The 27,776-nt window shown below is 35.8% G+C and overlaps 1 protein-coding gene across 4 annotated transcripts; it reads right to left on the reverse strand.

Annotated features, from left to right (window-relative positions):
- Nucleotides 1–502: 502 nt before the first annotated feature.
- Nucleotides 503–27,263, reverse strand: LOC142349995 (uncharacterized). Of its 4 annotated transcripts, none has more exons than XM_075401879.1 (8): nt 26,985–27,263; nt 26,162–26,345; nt 20,217–20,472; nt 18,250–20,035; nt 16,415–16,823; nt 12,703–13,041; nt 9,538–9,768; nt 503–914 (listed from the first exon to the last, which is right to left on the reverse strand). In XM_075401879.1, the coding sequence occupies exons 1-8, from the start codon at nt 27,051–27,053 to the stop codon at nt 559–561; spliced, it is 3,630 nt and encodes a 1,209-aa protein (XP_075257994.1). In that variant the 5' UTR covers nt 27,054–27,263; the 3' UTR covers nt 503–558. The 4 variants fall into 4 exon arrangements, with proteins under 4 accessions (XP_075257994.1, XP_075257993.1, XP_075257991.1 ...); XM_075401878.1 differs by having other exon boundaries at nt 12,694–13,041; XM_075401876.1 differs by having other exon boundaries at nt 12,682–13,041.
- Nucleotides 27,264–27,776: the final 513 nt, after the last annotated feature.

The following is a 27,776-nucleotide window of genomic DNA, read 5'->3' on the forward strand; positions in this document are numbered from 1 at the left end:
TTGTCCGGACACGGGGATTACACCTGACCAAAATAAAACTCAATTCATCAAAGCATCAATTTATGTTCGCATAAAAGTACACAAACCTATCCGACTAATGTCAGGCGAATTGCTCTCAAACGACTGGGGACCGGTTAGCTTCCGCAGTAGCTAGCTACCTAGCTACAGTTGGCTAGCTTTAGCTTAATTGAAGGGGCTTGGGGCGAGCTCACGGAGGGTGGGTTGGGGGGGGGGGGTGAAGAAGTGGTTGATGTGGGGAAAAAGTTGAAGTGTGGGGGTTCAAACTCTTAAGAATCTTAAGAACCGCCCTTTACACCATGAACTAATGTCTCCCAAGGTTTATGAATTTCAGCAAATCGCATACTTAGAGTCCAGTAAACCGGAAGGCTCTAAGAGAACTTAATGCCCGCTGGGCGCTACCTGTTTATCCCGTTTTTGAGGACAAAAAGTCAAATGACGAAAAACCGGTCAAGCGAAAAATCGCATAAAAAGATCACCGGGCTACAAATTTCTTTTGAGAGCAATTGAACGGTACTCATTTTCAAGCATCACACTGTTCTAGGACCTCTTCGGTTTAGAGCTGCGTCTAAACAATCGCCTCCAACTTGAAGAAGTTGACTTTGAGGTTCGGTTTGGCATCGCGTTTGAATTTGTTGATTTTGAGCCCGAATAACTGCCCCCTTTCAGTCTATCTTCACCCTCATTGGTTGAAAATTCAGACGAGGCCGAGGGCGATACCGTTAACTCGGATCCATTCGTACTTATAGATGGGGTCGATTGTCCCGGGGGAGAGGTTGGAGACATCACTGCAGCGCTCCGATTTGAAGAGCTAGTTTGAGATTTTTCATCTCCAAAAGTACTACTCAATGATGAACCAAGGGAAGTTATCGAGAGACCGGTCAAGCCACTTCGATCTAAATACGTTTCCTTTTCCCCTGTAGAGTGCAAACATATACAGCTCATTTTTCACCTTTATAAAAGTGTATACAAAATAGTCGCAGCAAAAGCACAAACTGCCTATTTTTTATTAATTAAACATTAGCTCACTGTCAACGCAATTTATTCATCGAAAACAGAATTTTTGTTATTTGAGACGATTCACTGATTTATTAGTCAAAGACAGTATTTATGGTATTTCTTACAATTTATGAGGTTATTCATCAAAAACAAAAATTATTTTATTTGATCTAAAAGAGAAAAAATGTTTTTCAGTAAAAATTAGGATTTTTCTAATATAAAACAGATTATGTTAGTTCATGTAATTTATGATTTTTGCTATCAAAAAAATGTGAGGATTTTGACAGATTTTTAATTCGACTGCATACAAAAACCTGAAAAAGTATTTACGTTCACACATCGACAACAACTTTTGTTTCTAAGAGGAGTTAATGCAGATTGCGAACAAATGGCCCACGGAATTAAGACAAGGTATTTTATTAAAAAAATTTAAGCGGCAAAGTTTCCCAAGGCTTAAGTTAAAAGCATTACTTGGCTGTCATAGCTCAGCCAACAGAACGAAAATTATACTTTTTTGCAGCATTAATTAAATTGGCATAAAAAGCTTTTTTTTTGTCGTTAATACAACCTTATTCCAGACAATTTCCAGACAAAACAGTACCAGACAAAATGGTCCCAATTGGCACAATACTCCCAGACAGAGTCCTTGAAAAAAAAGTCCCGAATAAATCTCGACATAATTGTAAAAAAAATATTCTACTAAATATTAACAAACATAATCTATCTGTTAGGATTCTGAATGCATTGTTTTTGTTTGATATGAATTTAGAATAAACCAATCTTTCAATTCCGAACACATAATTGGGAAAAACTAAGTTGTAATCAGCTTACAATCGTATGAACAATTTAAATTTTTTTGTTAATTGGTGTGTATTTGTTTAACTGTATATGGTCAGTCTTTAGTATGGGACTCTTTTGTCTGGGACTACTTTGTCTGGGACTGTTTTGGCTGTTTTCTTCGGACTTTTTTGTCCGTGAATGTTTTATCTGGGAAACATTTTGCTATCCGGGAATGATTTGCTGGGGACTATCTTGTTTGGGACTGTTTTGGCTGTTCACTGATTAAACTGAATTACTTTTTCATTTTGACAAAAAACAAATTGGTTTTGTTCTCACCATCTAGTACATCTATCTGTTGATTATGCAACTCTTCGGGATTGACTTATCCATTTTTTTGGAAAAAATCTTGCAAGAATTATTTTTTTATTCTAGCTGATTCGTGAAGGTTCAAAGTAATTAATATTGGTTTTAAAATTAAAGATTAATGGTATGAACATTATTCTTTTTTAATCTTTTCAGTATATCGTATTCTTTATGACTGCAAGGATAACTTGATGACGTGAACAGAAAAAAACAGTCCTGGACTTGTAAATCATGGCGCCTTTTAACTTTTTTTATGTTGTGTTGATGATTTTTGTGTTGACGTTTTCATTTTATTAATTTTCTAAGTTCAATCAATCTTGTTTTTTTATGGTACTTAAATTTTGAATGCGATAGTAACTTTCAAACATTTACACTACCGTGCTTTTGTTTCAATTGATTGTTTCTATTTTTTCATCAGTGTTCAAAATTTTAGGCTATACAAACAGTAAACATAACCGCTTGACGCACAATGGGTTTGAAACTGAAAAAAAAGAGATAGACTTTGACAGAATTTTTCTAAGTGTCAATGACTGGGCTTTATATGCATATCTTGTTTCTCTTGATCATTTAACTTTGCTCTTTTGATTTTGACCATATACACTAAATTGCGTAATTCAATGCGCGAAAAAAATTTGAATCCATTCAGTTGAAACAGTGAGTGAAGTATGTCAGAAGTCAAGCGTGATGATTGTGACTTATATAAAAGGAAAAACGTGATCAAAAGGTCAAGCAAAGAAAAAAACATAGCCGGAAGAATTCCCGAAACGAATCGAAGAGTCGTCTCTGCCAAGCAAATTACTGATTGAATTATCTTGTACCTACTAAGACAACAGAAAACTAAAAGCATAACCGACTAACTTCGGGCGAATTGCTCTCAAACGGCCGGCGAGAGTTTGGCCTCGTCAGTAGCTAGCCACGGCTTAGTGAGGCTAGCCGTAGCTCATTTGAAGGTGCGCGAGGTAAGGCTAATAGATGATGACATCACGACTCATAACAACCGCTGAAGAACGGCAACAGAAAAAGAATTAAGGAGAGAGAGAGAGAGAGAGGAGAGAGAGAGAGAGAGAGAGAGAGAGAGAGAGAGAGAGAGAGAGAGAGAGAGAGTGTGTGTGTGTGTGTGTGAGAGAGAGAGAAAGAGAGAGCTGAAGTGCGAAACATGAAACGTAAACAAGAAGGAGAAGGAAAAAACCCCTAACCAACAGAGAGAGAGAGAGAGAGAGAGAGAGAGAGAGAGAGAGAGAGGGAGAGCTAAAAACATTTTCCATGATAAGATTTGACTTCTAGTTTTCTAGCCTTGTTAGTAATTAAATCATTTAGAAGACTGAGAGTGACAAATGAAAAAAAGTCATGTTTTCTTGATTCGCAACGAAAAAATGGCTAAAACCATCTGTTGTATCTGGAGTTATGTCTTGTAACCCATCTGCAAGACATAAAAAGTTTAGCTGGCCCCTGAGGATCGTTAAACTCAGTAAAGGACAAAAATAATTAAAAAGTTATAAGAACAATTGCAAATTTTAACATAATCGTGCCTAAATTCGTGATATTAACATCTTCAGAACCATTTTATTTTCACAGGAGACTGTTGAGTATCTCTATTTGAAGCCTTATAAATTTTGACTGGCTCATAAGGATCCATAATATTAGAACATGATTATAACTTTTCAAAAAAATGGATAAAACTCGAGCCATTAAAATAATGATAACCATTCCATTTATTTTAGAAACTATGCAAGAGCTTATTATCGAATCTCGGAGGAGGTCCCTGGGCCTCTGGTGTCGGAAGATATATAAAAAAAACTCAAAAATAATAAAAAAAAACATGAGAATATTTTTAAAAGAATGCTTAAATTTGTTGTATTAAAATCATGAGAAACTCTTAAAATATAAAATCTTTTATATCAAAGCCTTGAGGAAGTTGCCTGGCTCTTGAGGCTGGAGAAACATAAAAAAATGACAAATAATTTAGAAAAACTTTCAAAGAATAGCTTTTACTTTCTTAAAAAAATTGCTTAAAATCTTGATAATAAAATTTTGAGAAGCGCTTCATTACATCTGGAAGCTATGCAGTATTATCGAACCCTAGACAAGGTTCCTTGGCTCTTGAGGGTTAAAAACTTAAAAAAACCAAATAGAATTCAAAAGAAATGAAAAAAAAATTGTATTTTTTTTAAATATTGTGAAAATTTACAATATTAAAAGAATAAAAATTATTCCATGGTCAAAGATTTTTCAGTAATTGATTGTCAAACTCTTAAGCCTTAATAAGTTTTGTTGACCCCTGCGGCTGAAAAAAATTGATTAATGACAATAAATGTCAAAAAATGAAGAAAAAATTTCAGGTTTTTCATAAAAATGCTGAAATTCGTGATGTTAAAATCTTGAGAAACACTCAATTACTTCTTGAAACTATAACATAACCTTTTAACAAACCCTATAGGAAGTTCCCTGGCTTTTGGTGTTGGATAAACCTAGAAAGCGACAAAAAAAATTAAGAAAGTTTGAAAAAATATCGAGTTCTATTTTAAGAAATGCTAAAACTTGTGATATTATTTAAACTCTTAAGGAAGTTTTTGGCCCCTGGGTCTCAAAAAAACTTAGATAATAACAGTAAATATCAAAAATTGGGAAAAAAATCCATTTTTGCTCAAAAATAGCTAAAATTTGTTATGTTAAATAGTTGAAAACAATTCCATTGCCAACTAGATACTGTACAGTAATCTTATAGATGAGGCTTCTTGACAGCTAGAGCTGACGAAAACTCAAAAATTGACGAAAAATTCTTTAAAAAAGTTGACAAAAATTGTGAAAATTAGTATAAATTTACATGTTCTTCATTGAATTACTAAAACTTATAGCTCTTAAAATGGTCACAAGAGTTACATATAATTGCGAAAGACTTTTATCAACTTTAACCAGCCTCAATTTTAGACTCGTCCGACAAGATTCGAAAAGTGACAAAGTTTGTAAAAAATGCAATATGTTGGTCTCAAACACTCCTAAAAATGACCTTTGAACCTTAAACTATGCCCTTCTCGGTAGCTTCAAAACACTAAGCACTTGATGAACTACTAAACGCGGCTAAGCGCCTCTAATGAAACTTAATGCCCTCTGGGAGCTTCCTGTTTAACCCGTTTTCAAGGACGAAGAGTCAAGTGGGTCAGACAAAAAATTGGTCAAGCAAAAAATTGCATAAAAACCAACCAAAGGTCATAATGAAAGTCAGTCAGTCCATAAAACCAACTGATCTAAAAAAGTTTAGAAAAAAGCAACTGCTTCTCTCTATAATACGAGTATAATTAGAAAAAGCAATTGCTGCAATTAAAAACATCAAATTTTTCGCAAAGCAAAAATCAAGAAAGGCTAGTCTCTCAAAAGTCTGAACGCAATAAAACTAAACAATGACCAAACAAAGGCCAAAGATATTTGATAACCACGAAAAAAAAACAAAATACCAAAGAAAAACATTGTATACTACACAAATTCAGCCCCATGAAAGTTTACATAAGAAATATATCAGGCAAAATTTTTGATACTGAATCTTGTAAGATCTCAGAGCCGCAATACATCAAATGAAATCAATTGCAAAAAAATGAAAAAACACTGACGAAAAAAACTAAAGCCATTACACTTTTTGAAGAAATAATGAATGAAGAGCCGAAATAACAAAGCCTATAGGTCACAAGAGAACGCTAGATTGATACATGCTAGAATTTGGAGAGCACAATCATTTTAAAATATGACCAAAAAACAATCGTAACTTCGAAACGTAAAAACCAAAAAAAATAGGTAAATAGTAAAAACAAAGAAAGATAAATTTTCTTTATTTAGCATTCGAGCCTCAGAAAAAATACATAACCCTTCTTCTGTCAATGAACGAAGTCGAAAAAGAATTCGAAGATCCGAAAGATTAAATAAATTTAAAAAAAATGTCATAATATTGTTTAAATTTCATTTATGAGATAACTTTGCACTGAAATTTATTATTATTATTAATAAATTGACTTGGTACCCGCAATTTGGGAATCGCTTTGTTAATTAATTAGAAAAACAAGACCAATTAACAGGATACTGATGGTATTTAAAGTTCACAGCCTTTGATTTCAAAAGAGAGTTTCCGAAATAACACTGTTGGACATGTCCAGTCATCATTTCAGATATCATTTCGCTTGGTGAGAACATTTACATTTTTCACAACTCTCATAACAAAATACTCTTCCAATTTGACTGATTTCGTCCAATTAAAATTTGTTCCCAAAAACTGCTTTGCTGCCGAACGAATACTGCGTGGTCCCTTTAAATCTTTCCAGTAATTATCAAACTTAAGGGCAGTATCACAATTATAAAATTTAGTCAGCATAAGAAGATCATTTTGAACCAAAAGAAAACTGATTGGCAACAAATTGTTGTAAATTAGGCTCTAATTGTAGTCACTATCGGTACAAAATTTCTTGTTCATAGCTCACTTGAGCGCTCGTCTTTGCATCTTTTCTAGTTTTCTGCAGTTCGGCTAGTTTGAGAACCAATATTTGACGCGTAAAGGAAAATCGATGAAATGTAACTTTTGTATAAACTTACTTTTACTCTCGTATTTGTAGAAAAGGGAACGTTTCTCTTCAAGAAAAAAAACTTTCGTTGTGCCTTCGATAGCCGCTCATTAATATGATTGTCCCATTTCAGTTTATTAGTAATAATTATACCAAGATCATTCACCGAAGATTTGCATGTAATTTTTGTATCATCTGCATACAAGTGGACACGAGACTGATCTAACTTTTTTACATCCAAACATATAGCTTCAAACTTTGCATTGTTGAATTCCAACGTGTTTTGTTTTGACCACATGATAGCATTGTTTTAATCATTTTGTAGAAAAAAACAGTTCATTTGACTTCCAATAATTTTTGTGTCATCGGCAAAAAGATATGTGCTGTTCTCCATTAGAGATGGAAGGTCGTTACTGTACACAGCGAACATAAAAACCGCAAACACTGAACCCTGCGGACCACCACTTGTAACAAATAACTCTAACGAATACACATCTTTAAAATAAACGCACTGAGTTCTAATTGATAATTAATCAGCAAAAAAATTGAGAAATTGGTTAACAAAAAACCAAAATGCAAAAACTTTAACAAAATTGAGTTGCGATTTATTATAACGCCTTTGCAATATCGAGATAAATGCTTAATGTAGACTCTTTGGCATTCAAACAACGAAAAGTTTTTCAACAATATTGTAGCATTTGAGTGATTGTAGAAAGCTTGGGCCTAAATCCATGCTGGCAATTGTCTAAATTTTTTAACAAACTATCCCTAAATTTTCTATACAACAACTTCTCGAAAAGTAAGGAAAGCGCGCACAACATTGAAGCTGGTCTGTAATTTTTAATGTCAATTCTCGACTCTTTTTTATGCAGGGGTTTAATCATTGCTTTCTTCCAGCTCTTTGGAAATTCTTGCTGATTTATAATTTTGTTAAATATCTCAGTTACAACTGGGAGAATGGCAGCTGAAAAAGTTTTCTATAAAATTGGCAGCAGTTTATCGTATGACCCAGAACCCGAATGACAACTAAGGATCATTGATTTTACTTGATTGTTAGTGGAATACATATCTTCTAGACAAATTGTGGGGTCTGCTGAAGCGATTGGCACTGAGAGAGGGCTCGTCTCTTCTTTGAAAACAGATGCAAAATGTTGATTGAAAGCATTGGCAATTTTCAACGATCCAGAAATACTGTTTCCAGCAACTTTCATTTTGGTTGGCAGATCAGGAATACGACCAAAGCTCTTAAAAATTTGAAAAACTTCTGTCAAAGTTAAACCTGCAAAAGAATTCAGATATACTGTTTTATCTAGTTCAAGTGAATCAGCTAAATTCTTTTCAGTCTTTCAATTACCGGTTGTCTTTTTGACGTCGTCTAGCTGTATTTAGAACATTTTCTGCGTGAATAGAATGAGACGAAAAGTAATAAGGAGCTTTCCTTCGCCTTCTAGTATTCCGATGAATAAATGCCATACAGCAAAAGTTGATTTCATCAAAAAAAATTTGAGATGTGTGGTTTAAATCTCCAGCTGAGGCATCAAAGTAACTGAGTCTTTCAGCAATTCTGGGAAGATCCGCTTTTTGGAAAGAATAAACTGATTTTGATTTCTCAATCTGGCTGCTCGAAAAATTTACTTCAGCGCTAATCATTGGGTGATCGGAAAATGTCGAATGGATCTGAGCAAAAAAATAGTGTCAGGGAAAATTGCAAGAAAGCAATCATTTTTAACGTTTTTGTTCTCTATGAGAGAACAAAACACGTATCACGAAAAAACAAACCAATTAACAATAACACAAATCTTGAGGCGCTGAAGGTGCACAGATAATCTTTTGTAGTAGTTATACCTAAAGTACAAATTTTAAAACAAAGAAAAAAGCCAAAATCGAATTAGTATGTGTACAATTTTTTTCTTAAATTTATCTCACTGGCCAAAAATCGTAAATTATTAATTAAAGACGCTGCCGTATACATTGATTCAATAGTAAAGTCCGCTCAGAGATCTAAAAATGACGAAATCATTGAAGAAACGCTGAAAATTGATTAAAAATGAGAAATATGTGCTGATTTTGCTCTTGAAGCGCATTAATATGCTCTCGAAAACCTTGATGCATCATTTTCAGAGGATTACATATTAATGCAGCATCAATCAAAACTTAATTCTACAAAAACCAAATTACGAGCAAAAAAAATGGTACAATTTAATCGAAAAAACGCCTAAAAACTGTCATCTTTATAGTCCATTCACTCAAAAACTTTTTTTAAAGTCAAAAAGTCGTTCACTGAACGCAGCGCATGATCAGATAAGTCGTCTTGCTCAGAAAAAATAGTTCATATGGTAATTTTACACTTATTCTGCTTTAGGTCAAAACGCCGTTTGAACAAATAGTACTTCCGGTAAAAGAAACTCAAGAAAACCAAATCTCCTCTTCAAGTCGCTAAAAAAAACCAAGAGCAATATAGCTTCGCTCAACTTCTAGCTTCGCAGCTATTAAAAGAACACATGACTGCAATTATCAATTCAGAATTCGTTCGAAAGCAATTAGATATATTGCACTTTTCATATTAGCCGATTGAGGAAGAGAATCCCTGTTTTCAACTGACCCTTTCGGTCGACTCGTTCTCGGATGTTGTTGTTGACTGGATATAGCAGAAGATGTGTTTACAAGCATTGAATTGTAAAAAGACCGATAGAAAACCAATACTCAAATACGCTTAAATAATAGCCGTTGAGAGGCTGACGGCGGCTATTAATCAATTCGAAAACCAGCATTCGTCTTTTCACGCAGGCTTATGAAAACACAAATTTTATTATAGGAGAAAAAGAAACAGTACCAAATGCTGAATTAGGGGTCGACTCCGCTCGCATTTTTTGGCGATTAACTTCAAATCCGTTTGTGCTCAATTCGCGAATTGCCGGCCTTTGAGGCGGACTTTCAATGCCATTCAATTCGTAAGTAGAATCCCCGCCGTTATCGTCTTCAGAACTGAATATCGGAGTTGATTCTGTTTGACTTGCTTGGACGCCGGTTGCACCAAAAGTGGTTGAATCATTGGATCGTTTCACTTTATTTGCCATCATTACTGGTCGAAATGAGCTCCGAAATTGTAAGACAAGTACGGAGATACTGTTAATTTCTGATCAGTATAAAATTTCAAGATATCACATAATTAATAGTTACCGGGAACCTTTTCGAAGTTCTTGCCAGTCAAAAAGAATTTTAAAAAATTCCTGCAAGTTCTTAAAATAAGCATAATGCACAATCTTATTAAGGTTTGACCAAGCCCTCAAATACTTTTGTAATATCTTAATTAACGATAATCTTTTAATAGGCTCATAATTACCATCGGGTATCACTTCAATTAAAATATTTCCACTCGGGGTGAGATGATAGAATGCCACTCATCGACGAAACTTACTGATCATAAAACGCCGTATATGGATTTTATGGAAACTTACTAAACATACAACGACGATAAAATTTTTGAGTTTGGCTGAGAAAAAGCCCAAAGGTCTACATTCAGTTCCAAAACAACGTTTTTGAGCTTAAAATTTCAAAGTTCTGTACTTTAATTTTATGGTACCGTACTTATTATAAAACGCTATCAAAATGAAATTGAGATTTTTTCCGACAGAAGTTAGCTATATTTAATTTTTGTCTTTTCAACAAACTTACAAACCATTAAACGGACCATATATGGAAACTTATTAAACATAAAACGGACCATATATGGAAACTTACTAACCATAAAACGACCCATATATGGAAACTTTTTAACCATAAAACGGACCAAATATGGAATTTTACTAACCATAAAACGACCCATATATGGAAACTTTTTAACCATAAAACGGACCATATATGGAAACTTACTAACCATAAAACTACCCATATATGGAAACTTTTTAACCATAAAACGGACCATATATGGAAACTTACTAACCATAAAACGACCCACATATGGAAACTTTTTAATCATAAAACGGACCATATATGGAAACTTACTAACCATAAAACGACCCATATATGGAAACTTTTTAACCATAAAACGGACCATATATGGAAACTTACTAACCATAAAACGACCCATATATGGAAACTGTTTAACCATAAAACGGACCATATATGGAATTTTACTAACCATAAAACGAGTCATATATGGAAACTTTTCAACCATAAAACGGACCATATATGGAATTTTACTAACCATAAAACTACCCATATATGGAAACTTTTTAACCATAAAACGGACCATATATGGAAACTTACTAACCATAAAACGACCCACATATGGAAACTTTTTAATCATAAAACGGACCATATATGGAATTTTACTAACCATAACACGAGTCATATATGAAAATTTTTTAACCATAAAACGGACCATATATGGAATTTTACTAACCATAAAACGACCCATATATGGAAACTTTTTAACCATAAAACGGACCATATATGGAATTTTACTAACCATAAAACGAGTCATATATGGAAACTTTTTAACCATAAAACGGACCATATATGGAATTTTACTAACCATAAAACGACCCATATATGGAAACTTTTTAACCATAAAACGGACCATATATGGAATTTTACTAACCATAAAACGACCCATATATGGAAACTTTTTAACCATAAAACGGACCATATATGGAATTTTACTAACCATAAAACGAGTCATATATGGAAACTTTTTAACCATAAAACGGACCATATATGGAATTTTACTAACCATAAAACGACCCATATATGGAAACTTTTTAACCATAAAACGGACCATATATGGAATTTTACTAACCATAAAACGAGTCATATATGGAAACTTTTTAACCATAAAACGGACCATATATGGAATTTTACTAACCATAAAACGACCCATATATGGAAACTTTTTAACCATAAAACGGACCATATATGGAATTTTACTAACCATAAAACGAGTCATATATGGAAACTTTTTAACCATAAAACGGACCATATATGGAATTTTACTAACCATAAAACGACCCATATATGGAAACTTTTTAATCATAAAACGGACCATATATGGAATTTTACTAACCATAAAACGAGTCATATACGGAAACTTTTTAACCATAAAACGGACCATATATGGAATTTTACTAACCATAAAACGAGTCATATATGGCAGGATGCACTGTTTCATTCCTTTACTGCCATGGGAGCCAAAAAGAATGCTCTCCTTGGAAAACTTATTTTCCATAAAACGGACCATATATGGAAACTTGATTACCATAGCAAGATCATAAAACGGAAATTTGTATGGACTTTTATGGACCATATATGGTCCGTTTTATGGTGAGTAAGTTTGGTCAACCCGGGGAGAGTAAACTCCCGTACATTAAGTATATGGTCTGGGCCGAGCTCTTTGTGGCGCTTTTTTCAATCGTCTGAGCATCTGCTCCCTTTTCTATAGGGTTGACAAAGTACATATTCTACCACCACACCTAATTCTGTCTGATCACAGCCACATAGTTTCTCATCGGTGGTGGTGTCCAGTCAAAGTCGCAAAATTTTACATAGTCCTGAAGAGCAGAAACTTGATCGCACTTTGTTTTGCATTAATTCGTCCAAGTTGATTCATCGTCAATTTTTGTCTGCAATGCCAGATGATGGCCAATTTTCGCCTGGAACGCTTGGTTCACATTTCGGATCTATTCGGTTAGCCCCCCCCCCCCCCCGCCCCCTCAGTGTTTTTTACGCCCCCCCCCCCCCCCCCCCCCCCAGTTACAAATTATATGTTGTTGTATAGCACGTTACAATGAAAAAAAATAGCACCTGCACCTGGAGGGCGTAAAAGATATAAGCCCACTAAGCTGAAGCGGGGGGGGGGGCAAAACAGAATAGATGCAACATATTTCTACCATTTCACTCCATGTATTAAAATGTCTAGATTTAATTAAGCAAACAAAAATTTGTCGGAATTTCTAGCTAGTAATGATGTTCAGCGAACGGTTGTCGTTACTATGGTTACTTGACGAGGTCGAAGCAGTTGGGTATCTAAATGTTCTTGATTGGGATTCGGTAACACCTTGACCTGATTCCATAGTTCGACTTCCTGGCTCATCATATCCATCATCTGCATCAATTCTGCTATCTTGAACGTCGCCATGGCTTCCAGTGCGCTGTGGAATTGACATTTGGAAGGAACTGTAAAAGGTTCCAGTTAACGTCGTATCATCCGGAACACTTTCGTAACCATGTGGTTCGCTATCAGCACTTTCGAGTTGGCTGCTCAAACCATTTATGGATTCCGACATCATTGATTGCATGTTGCTAGGACTTGGTTCGATTCCCAACGTGTCGTCATGATCTGTGACGTCATAAGACCCCCACTTGATACGATCACTTAAAAAATATTTTCCAAAAACTAAACATAGCTGGCAGATTGCCAGAAAATAGCCGCAATAGATTCGTAGATCGGCAGTCTAAAAAAACAGTACAAGACAGACCAAAAAAATTCGTCTTTTCATTGAGGGCTGATCTGTTATATTTTGATTAAAAATCTGTATAAGTTATTGCTGCCTCTATTAGCTGATCTCAAATAACCTTCATTTAGAGTGACACATACACATTTGACCTTATCTCTTTGAATTAAAGTAAATAAAAGTCAACTTCAAAGTGAGGAAGTCATTTTTCAGAGTGAGGAAGTCATTTTTCAGAGTGAGGTAAGTCAAGTGTGACCAAAAAATTAATCCCGCGCATGAACAAAAAACTCGCTCCACTAAGAACGAAAAATGACGTCACACATGAAATTCAGTTGAAATTGCATGATCGAATGAACAAAAAGTGGCTGTGACGTCATATGGTCGTAACAAAAATCATGACGACGAAAAAAAACATAGCCGGAAGAATTCCGGAAGCGATTCGAAGCGTCAAAACTTCGCTAACGAAACCGTATTTGCAGCCAGCGGAAGCCACTACTTTTTTTATTAAATCATTAACTCACTACCTCTCCAGTTATGCTCTAAAAATTGGTGAAACTTAAACCACTGTCAACAAGAGAAACAAAAAGCAGCAAAATTTTATATTATTGAAAACGTTTGGTAACGTTAAAAAATCCAAAATAATTAAGGTGGTCAAAAACCTGATAGTCTGAAAAAAGCTGGCAAGTTTATCAATAGCCCTCAAACAATTCATGATTCTAATCTGAAAAAGATCGCGAAAGCAAACGGCAGATAATAATCTTAGAAACTAAGTTAAATCTTTACAAAAAGAAAGCGCAAATTTCAGAATCACATAACACCTATAGTTACACTTCTAATCACTGTGATTAAGACAAAAAACAACACACATACTGTTCCTTTTTGTACATAAGCTAGACAACATGATTTCATACTAAATCAAAAATAAAACTGATCATAGAATAGACATAAGCAGCAGAAGAATATGCAAAGGCAAAAACTCGTTTCAATTAATACCAAGGCCGGCAGAAAGCTGCAATGAAAAGTCATATTTTGGAAGAAGCTTGCTATCAAACTCTCAGTACTGCCTTTTGTTGAATGAAATCAATTGTACACCAAAGAAATGACCAAAATCTAAGAAAAAGCTGAAATTGTTCAATATTTACAACTGAAAAACTCAATACACCGAAAATAAATTTAGGTGCCAGGACAAAGCTAGAATGATACTAACTAAAATGTGAAGATTATGGACCCAATGTGAGGAAATCCGTAACAAGAAGATTTTTTTGATTTTTGAAAGTTAAAAATCAATTTAAAAAATTCAAGAAAAACGAATACATTTCATTGTTCAGCATTCAAGACAGAGAAAAGACAACTAGTCATCCGATACAAAGATCCATCCTCCTGAAGAGATCAAAAATAGGAAAAAGCAGAATTCATAAATAAGAAACATTGAAACATTTTCCAAAAAAAAATGGTCAAAGAAGTTTTAAGTTAAGACTGCATTTATGAAAAATTTTAACTGTTTTCTCGAATTTTAACGCCAAAATATGATTGAATTTCGTTGAAATGAAAGTAAAGTCCCTCATGTGTCACAAATAACTATTTCTGTCAATTACAACCAAAATACAAACGAAAAACTGACGAAAATCGGAAAAAACTACCAAAACCGGATTAGCATATGTACAGTTTTACAAAATTGCGTCGAGGTAGAAAGAGGCGTTGAGTATAGGAATTATCAAAAGAAATTGCCATATTAACTGATTAAAAGAAAAAAAGCCAAAAAATTAACTAAAAATCAAGAATTGTGTGCCAATTTTCAACTTGAAACGCATTTTCAGGCTCTGCAAAACACTGTGTCATCAATTTCCGAGGTTGACATTTCAATATAGTATCGAATAAAGTTTATTTATACAAGGAACTAAAATAAAAGCAAAAAAATTGGGCCACTTAGACGAAAAAACGGCTAAAAACTGTTATCTATATGTGCAATTCAGTCAAAAACTACTTTTCAAAGTCAAAAATCATCCACTAAACGCAGCGCATGATCAAAAAACTTCTCTCGCTTAGCGAAAATCTGTTCACCAAGACAGCCTTTCTCACTTTCCTTTTTAGATCAAAATGCCGCGTGAACAAATCTACTTCCTGTAAAAAAACGAGAGAAAAACAATACTCCTCTTCGAGTCGTAAAAATTCACAGCTATCGCTGTGCGGCTATTAAAAAGATCGGTGAAAATTTGAGGGAAGAAATGCCCCTTTTCTAGCAAAATTTTTAGGAAAAGTTTTCTTTGATTTCAGGCTTTGAAAACGCTCAAAAGCACTCAATGACTAAATAACTGCTCGGTCATACAGGAGGAGGACTCTTATCAAAGCCTGCCTATCACTTGATCATGATATGGAGGTATCTTTTAATTATGACTGATCCTTGTCTCTATACCTCTGATCATGAGTTATTTTGAAGAAAGCCCCAGATTGTGAAGCTGCTTTAATTTCTTCCCTAGACAAACTCCGACGCTTATCTTGCAAGATCTTGCAACATTCTTGCGAAATGACGCTTATCTTGCAAGATTCTTGCAAATGACGATTATCTTGCAAAATCTTGAGAGATTCTTGAGAAATGACGCTTATCTTGCAAGATTCTTGGAAATGACGATTATCTTGCAAGATCTTGCAAGATTCTTGCAAATGACGCTTATCTTGCAAGATCTTGCAAGATTCTTGCAAAAGATGATTATCTTGCAAGATGCAAAATCCGGGCGCCTATCTTGCAAGAACCTTGCAAGATAGACGGCAAAAAATTTTAGAGAAAAAGGTGCAATTTTAAAAACTGATTAACTCATAGATCATATTCTCTTGAGTTCAGTCCTTCGAAGGGAGCTCTCGGTTCAAAACAGAAACTTTCATATCATTTCTACCTTTAAAAACGTTTTTGAAAAATTCCTTTCCGGAAAAATTGTTTAATGATCATTTTAATGGTTCATTCTGTACAAACCAAATTTGAATAGCATTCGTTCCTTCTTTCCGTTAATTAGCCCCCCAAATCATCTTAAATATACTATAATGCCCCCCCGCTATAATATATTTAACATCATTTGGGGGGCTATAATTTCGTGGGGAGGGGAGATAGTTACCCTATTTTATCGTTTAAAAAATTTTAAGGTTTTTTGTTTCAAATTTCATCACACCGATCAAAAACAAATGGGCTGTGATTTTCCCAAAAATCAGTAATCAAAAACAAGTTATTTACTCTCCTTTTCCCCGCAACTTTTCAAGTGGAGGTACCAATGGCTGATTCCTGGTCATCATCGGCATTAACCCCGTTTGCAAACGTGCTAGTTCGAATGTTGTTGTCAAATCTCACTTTCTTCGTACTTCTCGTATCGCTCTTAGAAGCTGCATGATTAGGATTCCCATCAATTGGTCTCTTTTTCGTAGTAGTCGCTTTTCTAGTAGTTGTATCGTCAGCTTCAAAAGTATATTCTGAGTAGTCGTCGTCATATTCGTCCGCATTTCGGATTCCACTTACCATTTCGTAAACATCGGGTGCAGATTCAACAATTGGGTTTTTGTCAAATGTATTCATATCTGAGCTGTAGTCAATCCGGCCATGGCTGGCTCTGTCATCGCCGTCATCATCTTCATCAGTCAAGTCACCACTTGAAGGCGAGTCTAAGTTGCTGAGCACAGCCCCCTAGTGAACAAAACAATGTCAAGCGTTGGGGGGTTAGGGTTGGGATGGCTGGGCGAGACGAGGATTCAAATCGACAAGTGGAGGAGGGCAAACATGGGGATTGTTCAGAGGGAGGTGACTGAGGGGGATTCTTAGCGTATAGTAAGGATTAGAGCTCTAAGAGAACTTAATGCCCTCTGGGCGCTACCTGTTTATCCCGTTTTTGAGGACGAAAAGTCAAGTGGTTCAGACGAAAAATCGGCGAAGCGAAAAATACCAAAGGACTAATATAATATATATATTTTCGTTTGAGAACAATTGAAAACCTAGCCTGAAGAATTCTGGAAGCAACTTGAAGAGCCCTCTTTGCCAAAAAACACTACCTGGTCAAATAACCAGTACATACTAAAACCACTCACAAGAATCTAGATAAAATTTGAAGTCAATTCATGAAAAAGAATACTCAAAAACCAGTAAGGTGTAAGGCCTTGAGGGAGCTGCTCAACGGCTTAATGCCCTCTGCGTTTTACCTGTTTATTTGGTTTTTGAGGACGAAAAACAAAAGCATCAGATGGAAAATTGGTCAAGCAAAAATATGCACATAAAACCGCACGACTATTATAATTGCTGCAAACATCGTTCGCGAGTAGCTAAATATAACCGGCTAACGGCGGTGCAAACTGCTCTCAAACAACTAGCGAGCCGTTGACGTCATCAGTAGAAAGCTGGTGCTTAGGGAGGCTAGTATAGGCTTCGAGTGTGGTGGGGGAACCAAAAAATGGCTCCTGACACCATGAATTACGGAAATTGTGAACTTGTAAAGCAGTAAAGCGCTTAAGGAACTGATCGGCAACTTAATGCTCTCGAGGTTTTACCTTTTTGTCCCATTTTTGAGGGAGAAAAATCAAATGGTCAGACAAGAAAAATACTGTCAGACGAAAAACCGTTAAAAAGACCAAAAAGACAGGTAAACATTGTTTGAAATCAATTGAAAATACACTAAAATAGCAATTTGAACATAGCCCGTCAAATTGCCAGATAAAACTTCAAAAGTTTCCTAGAGCTTCAGTCTCCAGAAGATCAAAATTAAAGATAGTGTAAAAAGCAAACAAAAAAAGTATTTTCCTATGTTCATTAAAGGTTATTTTTTTATTAAGAATCTGTACAGCTTATTGCTGCTTCTATTAGCTGCTTTCAAATAACCTTCAATTAGAGTGTGACACACTCACGTGACCTTATATTTTTGAATTGAAGTAAAAACGTCAATTAAGAGTGAGGAATTAAAGTGCATCAATACAATCCAAATTCTTTGGATTGCAAAAAACAAAGAGATTAACCAAGAGACTGTTGAAAGAAAACAACGAATTCAGATAGATACTCACTTTCGGTTTGTAAAAAAGTGTAAAGCCTGGTTATCACTTGGCGAATACAAAATGATCCAACGCACCTGGCTTAGTTGTGGGGCTACCCCAATTTCTTCAACATTATCAGAAGCTGGGAAAATGGGCTTTTCATAAAAGTTTCCCTCGCGGTACTTTCCATCAGCAATACCATCGTCGTCCCTATCATCGGACAAATTAAGATGTTGTTGTCTTTCGACAAAGTTGTTTCGTTTGCTGGAGCTGACAGTTGATGGCGTTTTCTTGACAAGAGATAAGCTTTTCTTGGAACTTTTCTTAGAAGGTATTTTTGGAGAGCTGCTTTTGGAAAACTTTGAAGAAGCTACAACTATTTCACTATCAGCTGATGTGGGTGGAGTCATAGACGGAGGAGATTTCATTGAGTTGACCACCGATCTGCTCTTAATTGAACTCTTGATAGTTGACGGAATTTTCTTTGAACTGTTTGACAGTTTTTTTGACGAGGCTGCCGGAGAGCTCTTTCGTGACGATGATCTTTTATTATTAGCGTCAGATGGTCTTTGAGAAGTACTCGTAACAGAATCTGGTTGTCTTGAGCTTCTGGAATTAGAACTTCCTCTGTTTTTGCTCTCGGAACTTGTCGAACGCAGTCGGGTGGAGACAGCAGGCGGGCTCTGAGACGTCAAAAGCGGAGAACTGCGTGTGCTGCTTTGGCTGCTTGACCGAGCACCGGCTTCTTCATCGTCCTCAAACGATTCCACGAAGCGTCCACTGTTTCGGGATCGACTCATATGGGTTCCAGAACTCCGAGGTGCTGTTGGCGACGCGTGACTGCTTCGAACAGACCTTGATGCAGTACTTTTACTGGCTTCGGAACTCCTTTTGGACGGGTCGACTCCTGACGCGCTAGACCGCGAACTCGAAGTGCTCTTAGGAGCTGTTTTTGCTGATCTTGAACTTCTCAGACTTCTAGCTTCACTCGATTTAGTTGGACTTTGAGCTCTTGAAACAACAGAAGGCTGAGATGATTTTAAACTGTCACTCATAGGCTTTGGAAGTTTGTCACTGTTACTATTAGACCTAGCCAAAGCTGTTTTGGTACCATTACTCGAGCGGCCAAAACTTCCACTCGAAACCTCTGTCCCCTCTGATGTCTTTTTTGGGCTGCTTTTGCTAGACGATCGAAGAGATTCATTTCTATCTCTAGATGGTTTAGATTTCTTGTTGCTATTTTCATCAGAAAGTGACGCCTTACTTGAAGACTGTTTTGTAGACGAGTGTCGACTACCTGATGATTTTGAGGAGCTGTTTATCGAATCTGGACTTCGGGGAGACGTCTGTTGTGACACTTGTTCACGTGACCCTTCTTTTCCTTCTTTACTTGCCTCAGACTCAAGGGACTCAAAAGGGTGAGGCGAAATCGTCGATTTTGGACCAAATTTTTCACTATCTTTACATTTTACAACATCTTCATTTATCGGATCATTCGCCCTTTCGTTCACAATCCGATTCCATGGGTTCCAAGGTCGCTGAAGTGCTTCAAAATAATCAGCATTTTCAGGCGCACTTCCAAACCTACAGGTGCAGTTTGGGTTACTGCAACGACGCCAAAAGTCAAAATTTTGGGCATTATTGTAACTATTTAATTTACTGTCAATGAAATTGACAGGTGAGGATGGGGATCCTTTTCTGCTTGATAGTTTCTCCGACCAATCGCTTCTTGCCGAAGATGAGCCTCCTGACGATTGTTGCCTTTCATCGGATGGTTTTGAACTTTCGTCTTCAGAAGCTTCTTTAGTTTTGCGGTTGTCCAACAGAAGAGGTGGAACTTTTGGCTGCTCCGGGGAGCTCCGGTATTCCGTATCCAACTTTCTGTTAGGATCTTTTACTTTAACTTCCCCATTCATTTTAATTTTTTCTTTAATAACTAGATATAAATCAACTAGCGTCGGTCAAATTGCTCTTAGCGACAGGCGGGGAAATTTATTTCAAAGTGGGCTGAAACCTAGAAAAATTTAGAGTGCAAAAAATACGACTAGGCAGGTGTGCAAACTTAGAAAAGATCCTTCTGTATTCTGAGCATGGACAGCAAACTGAGCATTGCTGACGAGGAGTTTCAATAGGTTCTGATCGTGGCTGCTGCTGATGCTGAAATCGCCAGTTATCGAAGTCTCGGATACTCGTGTACTGTTGACAGCTGTTTTGGGCACTTAGAGGACAAGAGTAGGGTGCATGATAATAGTTGAAACCACCCCAGTACCTATCTCGTTCAACCCGCTCCAAAACTTGTTTGAACCTCTCGACCACCTCTGTAACACAGCAATAGTTGAAAATTTCGCCAATAAAAGTTTTGACCGTTTTCGAAAAGCAATTTTTTCAGAAAAACTTTTTACAAACAACTAACTCTCTCACGAAAATTATCCGTTCAAAGATCGATTTTTATAAACAAAATCACAAAAAAGGACAGCAAGAATTTACAAAAGATGTTGAAAATTTCTCAGAATCTTTTTCTTACTGAAACCCAAAATTAGTTCGCTTAATTCATTGCATCTAAGAAGAGGCGGCCAGGTGACATTCTACTCCTTTTAAAATAAGTTATATACCTTTAGCAGTCCTGAATTCTGATCAATGCTAAACGCAAACCTAGTATTTTCCCATAGGCCAGAAGTCAGCCTGTGAAAAGACACTTAACCAGCAGGTGAGTAGCAATCACTTGCAAATACAGTTAGTTTCTAATGTTCAATGGATGAAAACTCTGCCAACGATGGAAAACAAAAAATCAGGACTTTTAGTAGTTCAAAGCAATCAACTTGGCGAAGAAAAAAGAAAGTTCAAGAACAATATCACTTCCCCTAAATATATTAAAAGACGGGATAATTGATATGAGAAACATAATCAGCTGGATCTTGGTCAGATTAATTTTTGAAAAAAAATAATAGAGAACTTCGTGAAGAATGGTGGTTGTGGAGGCATTTTCATCAACACTTTGAGATCAGTTTTTTTCTATTCGTAAAAGCACTGGTTCAATTTTATTTACCAATTTTAAAAATCCAACATTAAGTTTATAGTGAAATATATCGTTTGAATAACATCCTCTATTTGATCATTTCTGAGAGACAAGTCAAACAATTGTATAGTTTGCACTTGTTATCCTAAATTAAATTCTAAACGATTCTGAGCCAGGCATATAAATATAAACAACAAAAAATAAAACAACATGCCGTTAATTATTTAGTAAATCTCGTTAAACATAGCCGGCAGATTGCCAGTAAAGCTGCGAAATAGACTTGCGTGTCGTATAACATGGACAGAAACTGATACTGATATAAATTGGAAAAATTATCGGTGCCGGGCAAAAACCTTAAAAACACAATCAGCAAATCATCAATGAGGCTTTTTAAGATTCAATCAACAGAAAATTTTTATTTGAGGACCTTTATTATTCGCGTTTTTTTTTTACTTTCAGCTAAATCATATACAATTAAAATTTCAAAGTGCAAAAGTTGTTTTATTGAGCGGAGCAAGTCAGGTATGATCAAAATTTAATCACACAAACGACTTTTCATAGAAATAGTAAGAATTGGCGTCACGCAAATGCCGTTAGCGAGAAGTGAAAGTCATTCAGAAGAACTGAATTTTTCAGATTTGCCGCGAGAACAAATGTAATCGAAAAAAAAGCGTCAGACGACAAAACAAAAACACAAAGGAAATATCCTAAACTATAGTTCAAAAAATTGTTATTGAATAAATATAGAAAAAAAGTAAAAATCTTAGTCAAATTCCACATGTCAACAAAAAACAAACCACAACCGAGAAAGGAAATTTTTGTTCAAACACTGTTTTGTCACTCTCACTATGCTTTAAAAACAGAGTTAAAAAATCACGCCACAAAAACACTGCTTTTTCGTTCCGCTTCCTGTTTCGGCGTTACCAAATCATCACTGCAATTTGGCTTCAAAAATCATGAAACCGTGAAGCTTCAACTTCTACCAAATTCTCCTAAAATCAACCAAAGTATTTTCAACTCATTATGAACGTTCCAAATACTCATTTTGACTATTTAATAATAGCGAATTGTTGTGCGTGACATGAGATTTCGATTAGGATATAAGTTTCTCGACAATTGTTTGATTTTTTTTATTCAAAAACGACTGGCGAGCAGTTGGGGGTCATCAGTAGCCAATTGTGGCATTGGGAGGCCAGCTTTAGTTTAATTCAGAGGAGGTGAGCATTGGGTAGGGGGTAAAAAAGGGCGGGTGCGAGTGTGCGGGGCTACTGGTGGAATGATGAAGAGTGAGGGGGAGGAAGTGAGGGTGGGGGTCAATTTAAGGAGAAGGGGTGAAACCCTAGGAACTGCACTTTACCTCAGGAAATTATGTCTCTTATACTGTGAGTCGCATTTTTAGAGAATGGCATACTTAGATATTTAGATACCAGAAAGGGTAAGGCTCTGAGAACATTTAATTTTCTCCGGGCCTCACCTGTTTATCCCTTTTAAGGGCGAAAAATCAAAAGTATGAGACGAAACATTGGTCAAGCTTTGTCGGTTAAACATCGTTTGAGGGCAATTAACAATTTTGACTTATTTTTCTGCAAATAACCAAAGGACACTAGGTGATTTTATTTGATTAAAAAAATGACAAGAAAACTTGAGACGTGTAATAGGATAATTCAAGGTAGGGGTAAATATGAGAAATCTTGAATACTTTTTAATACCTTTGAATACTTTTGAATATTTTTTAAATTTATTCCAAAACTATTGAAAGCTATCAAAATGCAGCTAACCTGAGGTTGCATTTTACCGAAGGTTGCATTTAGTCAAAAGTACAGAAAGTTATAAAATTTCTACCATAACCAACTAACGTTGGGTAAATTGCACTCAAACGACCGGTGAGCGGTTGTCTTCGTCAGTAGCTAGCCACGGTTTAGTGAGGCTAGTTTTAGCTTAATTGAAAGGGCGTGAGGTGAGTGCAGCGGGGGGGCCTGGTGAGGGAGTGGGGGCGACACTGTGGGGGGGGGGTGAGAAGCAACGGTGGGAAGAGGGTCTTTGGCTGCACGGGGCTCTTGTGGCCTGAACGATGCGCAGGGGTGGGGTTTGGGGGATGAGGGAGGGGGGATGGGCTCTGATGTGGAGGGGGGGTTGTGTTTGTGTGGGTGTGTGAGGGGTCAACCTCTAAGAACCGCCCTTCACACCATAAGTATAGGTCTCCAAAACAGTTTCAGTGAATCGCATACTTGCAGACGACTAGTGAGCTGAAGGACTCTAAGAGAACCTAATGATCTCTGGGCGCTACCTGTTCATCCCGTTCTAGAGGACGAAAAGTCAGATGAGTCAGACCAAAAATTGGTCAAGCGAAAAGCAAAAAATCGCATAAAAAAGACCGACAAGACTAATATAATTGCTATAATTGCTACAAATTTCGTTTGAGAACAATTAATAAAACTGTATTAGGAAGCATTTTCCAAACAAAACGACAAACTGAATGGAAGAAAATGGAAGAAGAACAAAACGACTCGCTCAATGGTTACAGTAATTTTTCCCCAAAATTGACTCTATTTCTCGAGTCGCCCTTTTCTATATACACGTTTGTTGACAAAAGTGAAAGTAAAATTGCACGATGCACATTACATAGTAAAGCGGCCGTTTTTGAGAGAACATTGCGTAATCTTTTCAGCGATCAACTCTGTTCACGTTGCGTAATCTTTTCAGCGATCAACTCTGTTCACACAATTGATTAGATCATATTACACAATTGATTAGATCATATTACACAATTGATTAGATCATATTACACAATTGATTAGATCATATTACACAATTGATTAGATCATATTTGAAAGATAGAACTCAAAAAGTAGTTTTCTCGGGAAATGAGTCCGACCGGATTTTACTTAACAGAGGTTGCCACAAGGGACAGTATTAGGACCAATATTGTCCAACATTTATGTGAATGATCTTCATAGAGCTATTGATAATGACAATTGTCAAGTAATCCAGTACGCCGATGACACTTTTCTCTATTCTTCTCATACTAATGAAAATATAGCCAGAAGTTATTTGGAAAAAAATATTGAAAAACTATGTTATTACTTCCAATCACATCAATTAATGATGAACAATAAGAAGACAGAATATATCGTGTTTGCACCATCAAAAAAAGCACGAACTCCGTCTTATCTCAATGTTAACGATGTGAACATAGGAGAATCTTCGTCGGTAAGATATCTAGGAATAATATTAGACAACAAATTAAACTTCAAAGAAGAGATCAAATGAATACTCTCCAGAATGGCGTGCAGCATCAAAATCTTGAAAGATATAAGGAACTGTGTTCCTATAAAAACTAGAGTAACACTATTGAACGCGCTTGTTTTAAGTCACATTCAATACTCATCTCTTATGCTTGTTGGTATCAGAAAAAATCTCATGATAACATTAGAAAAACAACTTAATTGGGGAATAAAAGTGTGTTTCAAAAGAAAAAAGTATGATCGCTCGACTGATTTAAAAATAAAGAACAGAATCATGCCTGTTGAATTCCTTCTCAAATATCGATGTATGGTAGTTTTCTTGAAATATGTTAGGAAACAATTACCAGCTTTTAGTAACAACAATGTATTGCAAACTTCCAATTGTAAACAGAATGCGAGAACGGGAAAATTTTATCCGGCTATGAAAAGTAATTCGGAATTCCTCGATAAATCATTGATGCTGCAAGCCATGAAATTGTACAATGAATTTCCATATGAACAAAGACAAAAACTCGATAAGGTTAAAAACATCAAAGGTTTTTTGAAAGAATTCTATTTCAATGAATACATGAAGGACCCAAAGGCATTGGAATACAGAGATTTGTTGAGGGACCTTTTTTAATTTTTCATTGTTTTTAATTTCCTTATTATCCAATATATTTTTTTTTATGTTTTTAGTATTCCAAACGTTGTAAATAAAATATATTCTTATTGTTTTATGTATTTTAGAATTTGTACAGTGCCATTTTGTTGACTCTTTCAAGGTGTGTAACATTTTGGAATTCAATGTTTTCTTTTTTTTCACGTCTTCAATATGAAGACTCGTAGTCATTGATTTAATGGGTGTAATAGCCAGAAAACTGATCACATTACTTATGGAGAAATTAGTAAAACGAAATTAGTCAAACGATATCCAGTTTAAGATTTGTAACACTAAACTCAGTTTTGGGTGCAAACTGTTCAAATTGATCAGGAAACGGACCAATTTTCAGTTCAAATACGATTCCCTTTAAATATTTGTTATGTTGAACTACTTTCACGGGAGACCAAAGAGTTCAGTGCAACATACGAGTAACTTGTTACATTCTGGCTTCATTCTCTTTTCAACGTCTCTGTTCGTTTCCTGGAAAATACACCCATTAGAGCTCCGTAAGTGACACGTCGAGTCATATAAAATTGAGACAAGAATCTAAACTTTGGAACGTTTAGAAAAACTTTTGTTAAAAGCAGGCAGGTTACATTAAATGGTGCAATTTAAGTGTTTGATTTTGTAACCGAGTGTATGCGGTTTTTCACAACCCCTTTTTAATCAAGACACTAAAGCTTTTTTAGAATGAAATTTTTTGCGAAATTTAATCCGGCACATAGCTGTAACATTTGGCATTCGAAATGCAATGAATAATTTTTAATTAGACGAATATAACAATTTCCAAATGAATTTGAGCATATATGCAGTGTGTTGAGCATCAAATGTAAGTTGACCTTCTTTTTTTTGCGAAGTGAAAACTCCTTATTTGACTGAAAGCTTGAGCACCTTTTTAGCAATTTTCTGGAAAAGCGTTTCCCTAATGCGCCCCTATGCTAGTGATCTTATTTAGTTGCAAGCAACTCTTTTTTGATCAGGGCACAATAATTTCGATTAATTGCTAATTACTTGGCAAGCTAAAGTTTCAGAATAAATTATACATTAATCCACTTTTTTCCTTTCTTTTTTTGTTATTTTTAATTAATTGTTTTCAAACTAACCTGAATTTACAAAACCATCGCCACAACTGTGAATAGGCGGTGCATTTCGTGAGCTCCAAAGATGCGAGTTGTTCCCCCTCAAGTTGGTTCTTCTTTGGTTGAAACAGTCGAAGCACATGCATGCACTTACTGTCCCAATGCAGGAAGCGGCCATGCATATATCTGGTGGACGGTGTTCGTATTGCTGCAATTCGACCCAGAGTAAATCGAAGGATAAATTTAGAGTTAGGAGATTAATTTCGAGTATTTCCTATTATAGCATCATAGCCCCCCCCCCATTATGGTAAAAAAAATATGGGGTCTTAGACATTATAGCCACCCCCCCCCCCCCAGCTTAGTGGTCAGATAACCTATATCCCCCCTCCCCCAATCATGGTAATAATGGAGAAGACCCAAAATATGTTACTGGGGGGGGGGGGGGCTATACGGCTATACGTAACATGCCCACGAAAGATGGGGGTGGGGGCTACAATAGTAAAGACCATTTAGTTCAGGCGTGGCTTTTATGCCCCTTTGGTAAAAATTTCGAGTGCACTATATATATATATATATATATATATATATATATATATATATATATATATATATACTGTGAATCCGGTTGACGCTCTGATCAGACTTTACTCAAACCCGCACCCGAGAGACACTTTTTGACACCTAGACCAAAATTATGGTATGGAAAATTACAGGAACGCATACAAAATTAGAGAATGGATTGAGTGTTTCAGTTTTAACGGATACTTGACAAGTTATCTAAACGATTTCTCGTTTTTGAACGTCAAATTGATAAGATCTTTTATTTACTGTATTTCGATTTACAGACCGCAGCTGGACATGTATAATGCTGGAACAGAGCTGGGTTGTAAGATAACACTGGTCGTGGGTTAAACATTGTTTAATTATTGGTAAGCAACGAAAGTACTGTTAAATTTTGAACAAGGTTTCAATTAAGCTCACTGTGACATCATAACACTTTGTTCATATTATGTTCACGTTTCGAGAGTTGCATGGTTTAAGTTCTCCAAGTTTTGTTCATGATTTTAATCCTCTTTTCAAAACTCTTCGCTCGCATTGAGAAAGATCCTAATCTAGTTAAATGCAGACAGTTTAATACTGAACGTCGGAAGTTATCTACCACCCCTTAGTTTTACAGAGTAAGACCCAGTTTTAGACCTCGACTTATGAAAAGACTTTATAATTCTAGTAGGTGGTCCAATATTGACTATAAATACACGGTCCATCTCTATTTAAAAACGAGGTGAAGTCTTTTCATGGTCTAGATAAGGTCTTTTTATAACAAATTAAGGTCGAGCATGGTATTTTCATGAGGCGAGTATTGCAGTTTTGTGAGATTAATAAGATTCTATAATTTTCTATAATTCTTTTTGTAGATGTGTAACATCTACCAGCAACACCAAACTAGCGTTGCAAGAGGCAGTCCACCTTCGAAAATCAGGTAAAATTTTCCCAAAACATCTCAAGAAATATTGAATTCTTAAGATAAATTGGTTTTCGCAAGCAACCTATAACGCTAATTTGTTCGGCTGAATTCAACTAGTTAACAAAGCTCTAAAATTCGATTTTCATCGATTATAATTTTAGTGTATAATTCAGT

Source organism: Convolutriloba macropyga, chromosome 11 (genome assembly GCF_964194025.1).
Source record: "Convolutriloba macropyga chromosome 11, txConMacr16.3, whole genome shotgun sequence".
Taxonomy (NCBI): Eukaryota; Metazoa; Xenacoelomorpha; order Acoela; family Convolutidae; genus Convolutriloba; species Convolutriloba macropyga.

Excerpts from the sequence above, each read along its gene's own strand:
- LOC142349995 (XM_075401876.1), bottom strand. The coding sequence starts at position 27,053 with ATGTTTAACCCACGACCAGTGTTATCTTACAACCCAGCTCTGTTCCAG. Across the intron at positions 20,473-26,161 it reads CGATGGTTTTGTAAATTCAG|AGGTGGTCGAGAGGTTCAAA; the intron begins GTTAGTTTGAAA and ends GCTGTGTTACAG. Across the intron at positions 915-9,537 it reads GACCCCTAATTCAGCATTTG|ATCGAAGTGGCTTGACCGGT; the intron begins GTACTGTTTCTT and ends AAACGTATTTAG.